Source organism: Mustela erminea, chromosome 2 (genome assembly GCF_009829155.1).
Source record: "Mustela erminea isolate mMusErm1 chromosome 2, mMusErm1.Pri, whole genome shotgun sequence".
Lineage (NCBI taxonomy): Eukaryota > Metazoa > Chordata > Mammalia > Carnivora > Mustelidae > Mustela > Mustela erminea.
In genome coordinates, this window is record NC_045615.1 from 100,627,406 (window position 1) to 100,642,629 (window position 15,224).

The following is a 15,224-nucleotide window of genomic DNA, read 5'->3' on the forward strand; positions in this document are numbered from 1 at the left end:
CCTGATCCCACAGAGGCTTCCTCTGCTTGCAAGTTCCTTGCTCACGCACAGGGACCTCAGGCCCACAGGCACCGAGACCCGTCCGTGTGGCATCCCGTGTTCCTGAGGCTGGCTCTTCTGCGTGGGCATCACATCACTGCTTTTCAAGGCGAGCCTGAGAAAATGGAGCCTTGGAGAGCCAAAGAATTTACCCGAGGTCCGAGGCTGAGGGATCTGCTTACGTCAAGGTCACGATGCACAGTTCTCCAGTGCCTTCTCTGTGGCGGGCCATCCAGGAGCTCCCCCAGCGCCTGGGGCCAGTGCTCCCCCGTGCCCAGCACACAGGCCCACCGCAAGCCCCAACGTGGGGAGAACACAGGTGATAGACGGAAAGACGGACAAGTGGAGAACATGCCTCCGGCAGCTGCCATAACGGAGTAATATGGTTATAGTTCTGGAGGTCAGAAGCCTAGCATGGGTGTCCCCCGGGTCGCAGGGCTAGCTTGACCTGGAGGCTCCAGATGAGAACCGATGAGGTGATGAGAATCGAGAATCGAGGATCAGGTCCTGGCCTTCCCCAGCTTTTGGAGGCCCCGAAGCAGGTGAGGCGACATCTTTCTGGCCTGTCATCCATGACCACACGGGTCTCTCTGATCCTCCTTGTCTGCCCCCGTTCCAGGGCCTCTCTTGGTTACAGCAGGCCCCCGCCAACCCTAATCACCCCGGATCATGTGTGTCTATGCAGGACAGCGCTGTGGGTGGGAAGGGTGTCTGCCCAGGAAGCTGGGGTGGGTCCCCCCGCGGGGACAGCCCGGGGCGTGGAGGACCATGGCCCCTTCTCCCACATAGGGCGACCAGCTCCCAAAAGCAACATGCTCGCCATGGGCCCTGTCCAGGGTGGTATTCACGGCTACGGCGGCTGAGGCAGAGCATCACAAACTGGGGGACTAACCAGAAATTTCTTCTCTCACCCTCTGGAGGCCAGAAGGCCAAAATGGAGGAGCTACTCCAAGGTCCCCGGGGAAGACACTCCCTTGTCTCTTCTAGCTTCTTGCGGCTCCACACACCCTGGGCTTCTGTCCATGTCTCTCCAACCTCTCCTCCCCTCCCCCCGTCTTCACATGGCCGCCTCCCTGTGCCTGCATCTCCTCCTCTGACCCCGAAGAATGCTTGTCATTGGATCTGGGGCCCAGTGGGGCCATCCAGCATGATCTCATCCCAAGGTCCTTCACCCTTATTCCAGATATGGTCACAGTCACTGGTTCCAGGGCACGGCCATGTATCGGTAAGGCCCCATTCAGCCCCTGACAATGGCTGCCTCCACAACTATGGCCGGGGCTCTTCACAGGCAGGTGCCAGAGTGGGGTCCCCTGAACCCCCTTCCTAACCTGAGTTCCAGCACAGAGCACCCCAAAAAGGGCCGCCGTCCTGCCGTGAACCCAGGGAGCACCGCACTGAGATGTCAACTTAGGGCCCCAGACAGCCCACGCCTCCTGGGCAGTATCTGCTGGGGACGGCTGGGACAAAGTGTTTCTTTCCAGACACATCATAGGAAGAACATTTACCCTGACAATAACTGGCTCGTGTGTAGGACCTCACAAGCCGGATTCTGGGCCAGGTCCTTGCCGTACAGTAGCTCAAATCCCCAGGGACTGGGAAAGCCGTGGAGCGCTCACCAAGCACTGACTCGCACCAGACGCTGGTCTCCATGTTTGAGGAGGACTATGTCCTTGAACCTGCATGGAAGTCCTGGGGAAAGCTCTACTGCCATCCTCACTTCTCAATGGGGAAACTGGAGCACAGAGACGTTAAGTAACCTGCCCAAGGTCACACAGCAAACACATACCAGAACTGGGATTTGAATACAAGCAGTGTATCTCCAGAGTTGTGCTTGTAACCACTACCCATGACCCCTGTGAGCTGGATTTCAGAGAAGAGATGTCTCCTGGGAGCACACCCAGTGGACGGGCAGCAGGTGTCCCCTTGGCACATGGCTTCTAGTTCCTCATGTCCTCTTCCTTCGAGGTCTTTGTCCACAGATGTTCCCTGGTTCCCCAGCTGGCAAATTCCTGCTCCGCCTCGATTTGGTCTGCGCCCCCTCCTGCAGGAAGCACTGCCTACCTCCCACCCTGGGCTGGGCGATCACCGTTCACTGTGTCCCCTGGGTCCTCCAGCAGAGAAGTGAACCCTGACCATTAGCTCTCGTTGTAAACAAATGATGACATTCATTACCTTTTTGGGGGGAAAATGGTTCCCTGCTGCTCGTGAACAGCTTGGAGGCAAAGCCTAGAGTCCTGGGTCTCTCCGGGAGGCTGCCTCCTATGCTGATGAGCCCTACTGTCTGCCCCAGGCTCCACTCTCACCCATGCACCGCAGACACCCCAGCACACACTGTGATCAGGGCACTTGCTGAGGTTCCCACAGGTGGGGGATCCCTGAAGGCAAGGCCTGAGGGGAGAGCATAAAGGTGAAGGACAGAGCTGAGGAGGGCTGGCTGAGTCTGGAACCAAGCTCCGTAGGGACAGGCCTGGGCTGGTTCTGGTTTCCTTGCTTGGTTTCCTGGGTCTATCCAGGCAGGTCGCTTACCTTTTCTGAGCTTCAGGCTCCTGACCCTGAAATGGGCCGAGCAGCCCCTCCCTGGCCCTGGTGTGGACCAGGACAGAGGAGGTGACTACGAGAGCCCAGTGCAGGTGGGGCCCAGGGTCATGGATATCCATGAGATGGTGCAGGGGGGCCTGGGAACCAGGAGACCTGCGTCCACCAAGAGCAAGCTCGAGCTCCCGCGGGAGACAACCGAGGCACGGAGGAGTGCAGGGGGAGAGGTGGAGAGTCAGGGATGCTCAGAGTTGTCGCCTCTGTCCCTCAGGCCAAATTGCGCCATGCCCGCTTTCATGCCTCGGAGCTTGTGCTCGTGTCCAGGACGAGGACCGCGAACGCGGATCCCCAGATCACCAAAACAGTACTCCCCAAAGACGCTCCCCAAAGACTCTTCTCCACGGTAGATCTGTATCACGGAGAAACCCCACTCCGGGACTGAACTGCACAGTCATCAAGGAGACAAAGTCTCTCTTGCCCGCAAAGCCTCAGTAGGTGTGCTTTCTGGAAACGTTCGCAGAGATAGCCCATGAGGGATGGGGCTGGACGGGGGAGGAGGGAAGGTGAGAGGAGGGACTGAGGACAGGGTGAGGCCCAGCCCCACACCCAACGCCTGCTGGGGCCCCCACCTCAGTCCCTGGGCCCTACCTCGAGGATGTCGATGACCACGCTGTCCTCCGCCTGCCGGGAGCTGCGCACATCCTCCAGGACCAGCGCATAGTGCACGCCACGTGGGTCCGACTGGTACAGGTTGTAGGTGTCCGTCTGGTACCACTCCTGCACCGCCACAAATACCTGGCTCTCGTCCGTGCTGATGACCTGCAGGTCCTGCGGACACGGCGGGGAGAGCGCAGCGTCAGGGCCGGGAGGCTGAGCTCGAGGGGGCAGGACACGGCTTGGGCCTGGCGGGTTGGTCCTGGTTTTCTGGGAATCAGGTTGATCTCGATTTTCACCCTGCTTCTCCCTCAGCCTTGTGACCCAGGGCAGGTCCCCTGACCTCCCGTTTCCGCTCCCTGCAGCATGGGGGTGACGTTCCAGCCCTCCCTACTAGGGCTGGGGGAGGGAGGACCCGGGCACAGAGCAGGCACCCTGAGAGCTCAGCCTCCCAGCCCCACGTCAGGCTGTCTGCCTGTCTGTCCTTCCTGTGCAGAGGACTTCTTCCTCCATGCACCCTCAGCAGTCACCCCTGGGAGGCAGGGGACGGGTCTCCCCCGCTGGTCCTGCCCTGGGGATCAGGCGAGTCCTCTGCTGGTACATTCACTCAGCACGCATTCATTAGGTACCTACTGTGTGCCAGGTACTGTACCAGGCACCAGGGCTCTGCGGGGAGCCACATGTGGGCTCTGCTCTTGGGAACATACCCTGGAGGTGGTGGGGAACTGGATTAAGTCACACGTGTCCTCTCTAGGCTCGAGGCTCGGTTCCAGATTTACAGTCAGAAACAGAACAAAACCCAATGACATAAAAAGGAAGAAAAAGGAACCCAGGGTTGCCCTTGTTCTGTTTGCCTTCTCTCTCCCAGCCAGCGCCTGGTGCTGCATGGGAACCCCGGGAACAGGCCAATTTTAAAGCCGTAACAAGCGTTTCCTCCAGCGTCTTTGACTCCCCTTCTATCACCCTGAAACTCAAATCGCTGGGCTGGCAAGGCAGCTGCCGAGACAGGCACTGAGAGCAGAGATGAGGCTGCTCCCACCAGCCAGCACCTACACAGGAGAGGCACTCCCCTCCAGCCCTGCCCAGTGCAGGGCTGCGGCCCTTTGGGGGGAATCCTCTGTCTGCGTCTTCCCATCTGGTATTAGGGCAGGCGTGGACAGGCAGGCTCGGTTCTCTAACAAGGTGCCAAGTCTCTATTCTGTCCAGTGGGGCATGGCCTCCAGTGGAGGGAAGGACTGGCTGCCTGGGTGGGACCCTGTGCTGATGGCCCTGCCTCCCCCACCCCCTGCCTAGCCACCATGCTGTGCCTCCAAAAGCAGGGGCTTTGCAGAAGAAGGACTTGGTGGTGCGAAGCCCCAACTAGGCCCTTCCCACTCAGGGAGGACCCCTGGCAGCAAGAGCCGGCGCCCTCTGTCTACAGACTTAAATCCAACACACAGAAATGACTGCAACCAAGAAGCCTGTCACCAGGGGAACACTGTGGAGGTCAGGGCCACAAGGCTTGGCCATCCGCACCCATGACAGGAGAGAGGAGAGCGGCGGGGAGTCCCAGACAGGTCCCGTGGCACCTGGCACAAAAGCAAGCTGATCGCTATCCTTCTCTACCCCCCTCCCCTCCCGTTTCTCCGCTCTTGGCCACAGGGCAGGCTGCACCATGCCCACCGGGGTTTTGGCCATCCTGCTGCCTCAGCAGGGGACAGTGCTCCAGGGGCACAGGCTGGGTTTCCAGCTCAGACAGTGCCCACACCTAGCACGCCACCAGCACTTACCGTCACGGCATGAATTCCAACACTTAACAAACGTCTACCTTGGGGCTTTCTGCCACGTGTGACTCACGTGTGCTGTTCATGGACAGTGTGCCACCTGTTCTCTCACGTGATACGGGGAACATGTCCCTCTCTCATGACAATTATGCACAAACACCATTTTTAATAGTGTATGCTATTCCATCTCCCGGTTGTGCTCGTGTCTTTGAACGATTTCCCCACTGCTGAGCCTTTAGCGTCTCCAACACGACGTGCAAAAAAAAAAAAAAAAGCAGACCCAGTTACGAACGTTTCTAGACAGATGTCTCGGCCTCTCTGATCACGTCCCAGACATAAATTTTAAGGGAAATTGCTGCGTGGGAGAGTACGAGCACGTTTAAAGCTCTGCTTACATTGTTAAATGACCGTCCTGAGAGTCTCTATTCATTCCTGCCTCGCCAACACGGCTGGAGGGGGCCCACCGCACGCACTTCCTGCCAATCCCAAGAATGATTTTTAAAAAATCTTTGCTGATTAGAGAATAACGATAATGGGTAATAGAGAAGACATATATACATGCGGTGGTGGCTTATATTTGAATTTATGGAATTCGATCTCTGAAAGGGAAAGTCAGAAGCCGGAGACGTTTGTCGACTCTGATTTTAAACAGAGGACACAGAACAGATGTTCATATGTGTATTTGTGGATTCGTGATGTGCATTTGTATATATAAATACATACATATGTGTCTGGATGGCCTGGAGAGATGCGTGGAAGGAAACACCAACGTTGCTGATACGTGTCATCAGGTAGAATCAGGTTTGGTTGTTAGTAACAGAAACCAGAGAAAAGAAAAGTGGTTCAAACACAATAGCGCCTTCCCCCACATGTAAGAGATGCCCAGAGGTGGACAGTCTGGTATGGAACCACTACAAAGTCACCAGGAACAGAGGCTTCTTCTGGCTCATCATTCCACCACCCCAGGGCACGGCCCTTGTCCAAGATTATAGTTAGACCTGTAGTCACCATGTGGACTTGTAAGCAAAAGGGAAGATGAGACAAAGCTTGTCTTTAAAGGGGGGAGGGGCTCTGGGAAGTCTCTGATGGTGACTCCATATACGTCCGTGCCCGCCAGATGTCAGGGACCTCCACTTCCATCTGTGCCCTCCAGATATCAAAGACTCCACTTTCATCCATGCCCACCAGATGTCATAGACCTCCACTTCCATCTGTATGCACCAGATGGGAGAGATCTTCACTTCTGTCTGTGTCCACCAAATGTTACAGACTCCACATCCGTCTGTGCCCACCAGATGTCAGAGACCTTCACTTCCATCCATGCCTGCACATGGGAGAGACCGCCATTTCCATCCATGCGCACCAGATGGGACAGAACTTCACTTCTGTCCATGCCCACCAAATGTTAGAGACTCCACTTCCATCCATGCCAGCCAGATGTCAGAGACTTCCACTTCTGTCTGTGCACACCAGATGTCAGAGAACTCTACTTCCATCCATGCCCACCAGATGTCAGAGACCTCCACTTCTGTCTGTGCCTACCAGATGTCAGAGATCTCCACTTGCATCCATGCCCACCAGATGTCAGGGACCTCCACTTCTGTCCATGCCCACCACATGGAAGAGACCACCACTTCCATCCATGCATACAGCAAATCACCACCTTCTGCCTCTGAGGTTTCCAATGAATAATCTGCTGCTTACCTCATTGAGGACCCTCATATGTGACGAGCTGCTTCTCTCTTGCTGCTTTCAAGATTCTTTCCTCGTCTTTCAGTGGTCTAATTACAATGCATCTTGGTGTGGAACGCATTGTGTTTCATTCCTTGGAGTTCATCAGGCTTTTTTAGATATTTATATTCATGTCTTTCATTAATTTGGGGGAACTTGGGCCATTGCTCCTTTTAAAAAAATATTTTATTTACTTTCAAGGAGGGCAGGGAAATGAGAGGAAGGGTAGAGGTAAACTCAAGTAGATTCTGTGCTGGGTGTGGAGCCTAACACGGGGCTGGATCCTATGACCCATGAGATCATGACTGGAGCCAAAATCAAGAGTCGTATGCCTAACCAACTGAGCCACCTAGGAGCACCCCCCCCAATCCCCATTGCTTCTTTAGACAATCCCCCACCACCATCTGTCTCCTCTTTCTGGGATGCCCACAATGTATGTGTTGGTTTACTTGCTGGTGTAAGTAGCACTGGCCCACTCAGAGGGTGCTCATTTTCCTCAATCCATTTCGCTTCCTGTCACTCAGACTCCTTAATGTCAATGGTCCCACCTTCAAGTTCTCAGAGTCCTTCCTTCTGCTCAAGCCTACTTTTCAATCCATCTAGTCAATTTTGCTTTCAATTGTTGTTCGTTTAAGCTACAGAATTTATTTTTGGTTCTTTTTTTATGTGTCCAATCTATTTCTTCATTATTTCTATTTTGGTCATTTGTACTTGGTTACCTTGACTTGCCTCATGGTTTTGTTTAGCTTTCTGAGCATCTGTAGGACAGTCCTATTAAAGTCTTTGTCTGGTAGGCTCGCCATCTGGTCTTCTCAGGGACAGTTTCTGTTGCCTTTTCTCCTGTTATTGGATTTTATTTTCTTTTTATGCCTTATAATTTGTTGTTGAAAACTGGACACTATAATCTGATAATATGGTTACTCTGGAAATCATGTTCTCTCCCTTCCCCAGGGTGTGTTGGCTTCTTGTTTCTGTATCAGGGATCAGGTGGAGGTAGAAAGTTACGTGAGCCTGAGCTTTTCCCTGGGCATGCATGGTGACTTTGCTAAATTCCAACATACGACTTGTTGCTTTTGAATGTCATGGTCCCTAAATGTCCAAGGGGGTGGGGGTTGGAAACAGGGTCTGGTCCTTTAAATCCCTTGGAAGCTGCTTTGGCTGGTGCAGGTGGCAACAATGGCTGTTTTTACCACAATATCTGCACTTCCATGACCAGAATAAGCCATCAACCCCCAATGCAGACCCCCGGTACTCAGAGAACAAGGTCCCCACAGCCACCCTGGCTCCTGTAAGCGGTGTGCATGCTGCTCTGGGCCCATGAGCACAGCTGCCTGCCACAAGGCTGAGGTTGGGGCATGGGCTCCTGCTATCATGGGAAGAGCTGAAATTGTGGAAATTAACTTTGACTTACTGTCCAAACATTCCCCTGGATACTGCAAGCCCTTGAATAGACTCCAGAGTTCTAAAACAGGTGATTTGGACAGATGCTGCAGCATCCACTGTTGCCTAAATGAGAAGTTGAGAGGCTGGCATTCTACCACCATCCATGCCATCCTGTCCTTCTTTGTTACTTTTTTTTTTATTAAGATTAATTTATTTGGGGGAGAGAGAGAAAGAGAGAGAGAGAGCATGTACATGGGGAGGGGCAGAGGGAGAAAGAGTCTCCCAGGCATACCCCCTGCTGAGTGGGGAGCCCGACACAGGGCTCAATCCTATGACCTGTGAGACCCTGACCCAAGCCAATGCCAAGAGTCAGATGTTCAACCAACTGAGCCACCCATGCGCCCCTTCCTCCTTCCTTCTTATGTTTTACGGGTTTCATTTTATTGTATAAAGTTTATTACAAATAAAGGAATATCTTACTTTAAATTAAACTTGCATGTAACCTATGCTTATGAATGGTTTCAAATAATCAAGGATTCTCTGGATTTTTCCCCCTTGTCTGATTATAGCCTTTGCCTATTTTTTTTTTTCTCTGTTAAGGAAGGTGACATTAAAAAAAAAAGTCATTACAAGTAGGTAATTCAAGCAAAGGATGCTGGAAAATATAATAAAACCTGTCCACCTTTTCCAGTTTCTGCAGACAGGTAAGTTACAACAGTAGAATGGTACCAAACGTGCCTTTTAAAGTAGAAGGAATGTTGGAAGAACCGACCCAACATGGAATCTGGCAAAGGTCTGTTGACACTGGTCTGTTCTAACTTGGCCAGTAGGAAGGTGGGGACCCTTTTAGAAGGTGCCAAGCTACACAAATATTTAAGTTCACCAAAGAACAACAAAATCTGATTAGGAAATTCAACTATCCAATTCTACAGGTTGTTGGTGGGAAACCCTATGGTCTGACTGCTCCCCTGAATTTGGGGGAGAGGAAGCAGACGGGCTATGTGGCTGGGCAAAGTCCTCAGCAGGATGAAATGTGGTCTCCAGGAGTGGGGAGAGCTCCCGAGAGCAGCCCGGCTCAGCCATCATCCCCTGCTGCCTGTCATGGATCCCGGGCTTGGCCCCACGTGAGAGCACTTAGGGTCCATGTGATCACCATGATCCGAATGCGTGCCTGGTCTTCCCTTGAAAACTGATGACATGGGGACTTGTAGGAGTCTCACTCCTGTCACCCACTGATGATGCAAAGCCTGTGTCTTCCATCAGAGCCTCAAGATTCCTTTTGATGACCCCTGTTGTCCCCAGACCTGGAGACAAAGGAAGCTGGCAGGTGGCACGACCACTGAGGGGCCGCAGTGGGACACACACAGGGTGCTTTCTGCAAACCCCACGGGTGACTTGGAGAAACACACACTCCCACCTCAGCCCCTCCGCAGGCAAGGACTCTGAGGCCAGCACTCGAGGGCACAGAGGTTACAACTTGTGGCCGTTGGCTCCTCAGAATTCCTTCAGAAATGGCCTGGCTGCTGGTCCAGCTGCCCCAGTGCCAGGGGCCCCCATCCCCAACTCCAGGACATAGGGCCCAGGACACAGGTGCTTCTGATGCTATGGCCCCCAACCCCGGGATGGTGGCGGGTGGGGGAGAAAAGCCCCACAAGCTGAAAGGGCCCTTCAACCCCAGGAACACCCATGCATTTGCCCTCCTTGGAACCATTAGCTTTCTATTTCCTGGCTCAGCCCAGCCTGGAGTTAATCTCTGCAACTAACTTTCTTTCTTTCTTTCTCTCTTTCTCTCTTTCTTTCTTTCCTTCTTTCCTTTTCTTTTCCTCTTTCTTTCCTTCCTTCCTTCTTTCCTTCCCATCCTATCTTCCTTTCTTTCTCTGACTCCCTGCCTCTTCCTTCCTTCCTTCCTTCCTTTCTTTCTTTCTTTCCTTCCCTTCCCATTCTATCCCATTTCCTTTTCTTTTTATTTATTTAGTTATTATTATTTTTTAAATTAAATTTTCTTTTTTTTATAAACATATAATGTATTTTTATCCCCAGGGGTACAGGTGTGTGAATCGCCAGGTTTACACACTTCATAGCACTCACCATAGCACATACCCTCCCCCATGTCCATAATCCCACCCCCCTCTCCCAGCCCCCTTCCCCCCAGCAACCATCCCTTTCCTTTTCTTAAGAATTTTTACAAAGTTTTCTTAAAATTTTAAAGAAAACCCACAAGTACTCTCCTTGTTCCTGGCTCAGGAGAGGTGTGCCCATGCCTGGTGCAGCCCAGCACAGGGGCTTTTACAATAGCGCACGGCCCCTGGCCCGGCAGAGCCCAGAGCAAAGATTTCCTCTCTCCACCCCCACCCGCTGCTTTACAGCCAGGATTCTTCCTGCCCCAGGCCCTTTGCACAAGCCCAGACCTCCACCTGCACAGCTTTCCTATAACCTTCCGACTTCAGAGGAAATGACCCCCGGGGGACGTCCCCCCATCCCATTAGCCTTCGCCTCTGCCCCTCTATCCCTCACCAGGCAAAGTACAACCTGAGATCATGTCATATGTTTTCTGTCTACTTGGTTTTCTGCCTGCTTCCTTGCTAGAAACCCCCAAGGGCAGGAACCGGGATATATGATTGACAGCTATTCGTCTCAGACCCTAGCATGCTTCCCAGCTTATATTTGATGCTCAATAAATATGTGGAGGAGGAAGGGCTGCTCCCATCTGTGCTTCTCAATCATAAGCACATAGGATGGAGGTCTGGGAAGTGAGCCATCCAAGGTCCTCTGGTGGAAGATGTGGTATGAGGCTGGTCTCAGACCAACTTTTGTTCCTTACTAGCTGTGTGACCCCAGACAGGTTACTCAGCCTCCCTGAATGTCCATCACCTCTTTTGGGACCTAGGAACATCATCAGCAGGGAGGGCACTGTAGAGTTTGGTCCCAAGGTAGGCCTGGGGCATGGCCTGGGCAACCCCCAACCCCCTTCTCTGCCTGCCCAGCAAAGGGGAAAGAAATAACATTAACTGAGCACCTACTAGGCACTGTTGCCAGATTGGGGCAGCTGGAATGCAGAGGTGAACAAAACAAGAAGTGCCTCACACATGCGAACTCCAGATGAAAGCAGGAGATGGATGCAGGGGCTCACCAGCACCTTGAGCATCAGGAAGGAGGGGAACAGGGTGCAAGATGGAAACTAAGGGCTGGACCAGCCTGAAGAGGCCCTCATAAGAGACAATTGAAACATCACATGTGCCGGGGTTTGGGGTAGAGGCTGACTGGGCTGAGGGGAGAGTGGAGTCAAGGCCTGATGACCGGATGGAGCCAGGTGTGAGTCAGTGCAGGTTCAGGCCCTGGCCCCAGGGTCAGGTGGTACGGGGAAACAACTCGTACCTTTGGCAGTGCGTACTTTGGCAGCTTCATCAGGACAAATTCACTGCGACGATAAGAGATGTAGTATTTGGTCCGGTTGGTTGAAGTTGCCTAACAGCAAAGAAAAACACCTTTTTAAGAAGCTAGGTTCCATTCAAGCCAGGTCTTCATAAATGAAAAACTAGAAATTGTATTTCAGCTGGTGAGAGCATCCTTTTACTTTGCTTAGACCTGCTCTGCCCAAAATGGACAAACTCCTACTCACCCTTCACACCAAACACCCCTCCCCTGCTACATTTCTCTGTTAGAACCAACCTCTGTCCCCATGCTCTCTTGGCACCCATTTCCCTATATCCATGTTATAGAATAAGGTGGGGAAGTTCTCCTCCCCAGAAATTATCCTGGGGAGAGTATGGAGTGGAGAAAGAGACGAGCCAAAGTTAAGCTCAAGCCACAAAAACAACCATCAAGCCACGAAGCATGAGAATCAAAATGAGGGGTGACCCGTGCTGAGATGGTCCACGTGGCAGCACTGTCCTGAGTGCCATTCCTCTGGACTCCAACAACCAGCCCCACAAACTGTGATCGCTTCTGTTGTAAAGAGAATATCGAGCACAGAGATGAGTTGCTTGTCTCCTGCGCGTGATCACCGACGGTGATCACAGTGGCTCTCTCTTGAACAGGGCGAGGAGAAGAGAGTGGGAGGAGAGGGGTGAGGGCAGCAAATGAGCTGGGAGAGGGCGGCCGCCCAGCAGGAAGACAATGGGTGACGTCTGCATCTCCCCATGTGTATGCATGTGTGTGGGTGTGGGGACCACACGGTGTGAGTGTGAACACATAACCTCGCACATGTGTGTCTGCTGTGTGCAGGCACGTGGAGGTGAACTCTATGCACAAGTGCATGAGCCCGAGTCATGCTGCGCACACACATGTACGTGTGTGTGCATACGTGTGTGTGTGTGTATACGTGTGTACACATATGTGCGCAGCAACGCAGTGCCAGGCTTAAGAGCCTGAGCCATCACGCATCACAGCCTGGGCTCAGGTTCCAGTGCCACCACCAGAGCCATGTGGCCCTGGGAGAGTTTTCAGAGACTCAGTATCCCCCCTGTAAGTGGGGAGGACAAGAACAGAGGCAAAGCGGTGCAGCAGTTGTAGAGATTAGCACTGGGGCACGAGGCCCCGGTAGGAACTGTTGTTACTACAAATCAATGAACTACCACAGGCCCATGGTGTTCAAAGCATCGTGATTACAGGGCTGACCAGGTTTCTCTAGGCATTTCCATTCCAAGGGAAGGGGCTGTGAGGTCTGTGGTGGTCTGGCCTTCGGGTCCCCCGAGCAAGCGGTGTCAGGATGGGGGAAGCACAGGGGTCCTGGAGCTCAGAGAGAGTACCCTGGGGTGGGAGAGGCCAGGCAGACTTCCTGGAGGAGAGGGCATGCTCCATCCTCAGAAGGAAGAGCCACGAAGCCCAGAGAAAGACCTGTTTAGCAGGTTAGGGAGGATGCTGGAGAGGGTGGCTGAGGAAGTCAGTGCCCCTTCTCAGAGCCCCGTCTGCCAGCAGATGAGGTCCTCGGATGGTGCAGAAGGGTCAGCAGCCCTCCCAGACTCAGCCTCGACAAGATCACGTTCTCTGGGGAGTCCTGCGGGGATGCTCAGCCAGCCAGGGCCAGCCGGGCCCATTCCTGCCAGGAGCTGGGGGTGCAGGCAGCCGGTGGCACAGGAAGAAGGAGGCCAGCAAACCTTTCCCAAAGAGCCAGCCTTGCTATGGGCAGGCCACAGGCCGAGGGGGTTTGAGGTTCAGGCCTGAGGCTAGAGGGGGCACGAGCAGAAACACCACCATCCCTGAGATGCAATGGGACCTGTGCCTGGGGAACGCATCGCACTGAACGCAGCAACCCCTTCATGGGGGAGCCAGCCTGCATGGCACTTGCCTCTCGAGAACCGCCAACCTCCTACTGGGCCACTGACCAGTAGGAGCAGGTCTAGAAGGTTGACCCATGGCACTGCTTCCCTGAGCGGCAGGTCCTCTACCAGACCCCACAGGGCCTCTCCCGGGTCGGGAACACAGCTGGCGTCCATCTGGGCCTCTGGGCAGCCAGGACCAGTCAGGCCCATTTGATAGGTCAGCACAGTAAGGCTCAGAGGCAGAATGATGCCTCTTCCCAAAGCCAGCCGGGGGCACCTGTAGAGTCAGACCCTCACTTGTGTCACCCTTGTCCCCTGAGGCCCAGACCCTTCTTTCTGGAGGCTAAGGTCCCATCCCCGGCCCACAGCATGGCTTTAGCAAATGAACCAGCATCACGAGCTGCTCGGTGCCTTGGCTGGGGGCCCGGGAAGTGAACTTTTATGTTCATCACACACTTCGTTGGTGGGCGGAGTGGTGGGAGGAGCTAGTGGGCTCTGCGCTGGGGTCCTCCAAGGACCAGGAGAGAGGGGAGGGAAGGAGGGCAGGCAGAGGCAGGACTGGTCCCAGGGCTGACCATGGGCTCTAGGGAACCCGCCCAAGGTAAGAGTCTGCAGCAAGGCAGCCCCTGGGCAACCTCTGAGCCGCGCCACAGGAACAACTTTTCTGGGCAGTTGTTGAGAAATCTGGGAACCAACTCAGGACAGGTGTCTGATGGATACCCGCAGCCCCTGATGGCATGAGTCAAGGCTGGGGGCAGCCCGCATTCACAGGGTAGGGCGTGTCCAAGGTCAGACCAGGCCACCGTGGCCATGAGGATGGAGACAAAGCCAAGCACAAATGGCAGCCCCGTCTGAGCACACACAGGGCAAACCCCAACAATGACCAGGCATCCGTCTCAGCAGCAGTGAGCGGGGCCATGTCTTATCCCACCCTGTCTGTGACCTTGGCGAGCCTGGGTCCTTCCAGATCAGACTTACCAGATGCCCAATCACAGAGCGCCCTGCATCCTTATATGTGCCCCATCTCTCCCCACACTCCACCCTACTACAGTCAGTCACCTCTGACCAAGCTGCCCCCCAGGTCCCCGGCACACATCCTCCCTCTAAATATGTACATAGAGCTCACACCCTGCATGTAGAGACTAATGTAGACAATAGAGGATGACACCTGTGGCCTGGCTGTGACCAAGGAAGGCAAAGGACTAGCTGTGCCAGTGGACCTGAAGGAGATAGAGGTGGAAGTCAGGGAAGGCTCCCTGGAGGAGGCGGCATGTGAGTAAGCCTTGGCAGCACAGGTGGAGAAAGAGACATGGGCATTTGAGGGACAGGGACCAGAAGAGGTAATCACACAGAGGAGACTGGAAATCATGGGACATCAGAGAGGTCAAAGAAGAACAGGGACAAGATCTTCTTGGCTGGCCTGCTCTAATGGGCTGGGAAGCCCCTGTCAGTTTCCCAGGAGATCCTGGTGTATTCTGCGGGTGGACAGGGCAGCTGGGCTAATAGAACAGCCCTGAGGGCCAAGGAGGGGCTAGGAGTGGTGTGGAGTCTTCTCCATAGGAGCTTTTGGACTTGTCTCATGGGGTCCCAGAGGGCAGGACAGGGGCCCCCGACAGAAGCAAAGGAAATGTTCTCTCAGTGTCAGAATGAACTTTCTAAAGATCCGAGCTCTCCAGGAGAGCACTAGGCTTTTGGGAAGGAGTGAGTGAACTCGCCATCCATGGAAGTCATCAAGAAGTGGTATGAGCAGCTATTCACTGGGGTTTCTGAATGGTCAGACCCTGTGTCTTTTACGAGTGGTCCCAACTGGGACCTGAGGACCTGTGTGCACAGGCAGTAGAGTCCTGGGTGCTGGGCT

The 15,224-nt window shown here is 54.0% G+C and overlaps 1 protein-coding gene across 5 annotated transcripts in view; it reads right to left on the reverse strand.

Annotated features, from left to right (window-relative positions):
• Positions 1-15,224, reverse strand: part of SORCS2 (sortilin related VPS10 domain containing receptor 2) — a 424,965-nt gene that overhangs the window by 41,876 nt on the left and 367,865 nt on the right. For all 5 annotated transcript variants that reach the window (XM_032333741.1, XM_032333742.1, XM_032333744.1 and 2 more), the window contains 2 exons: positions 11,481-11,570; positions 3,223-3,402 (listed from right to left, as the gene is read on the reverse strand). In XM_032333741.1, coding sequence (XP_032189632.1) covers positions 3,223-3,402; positions 11,481-11,570 — 270 coding nt within the window. The remainder of the gene's footprint in view (positions 1-3,222; positions 3,403-11,480; positions 11,571-15,224) is intronic.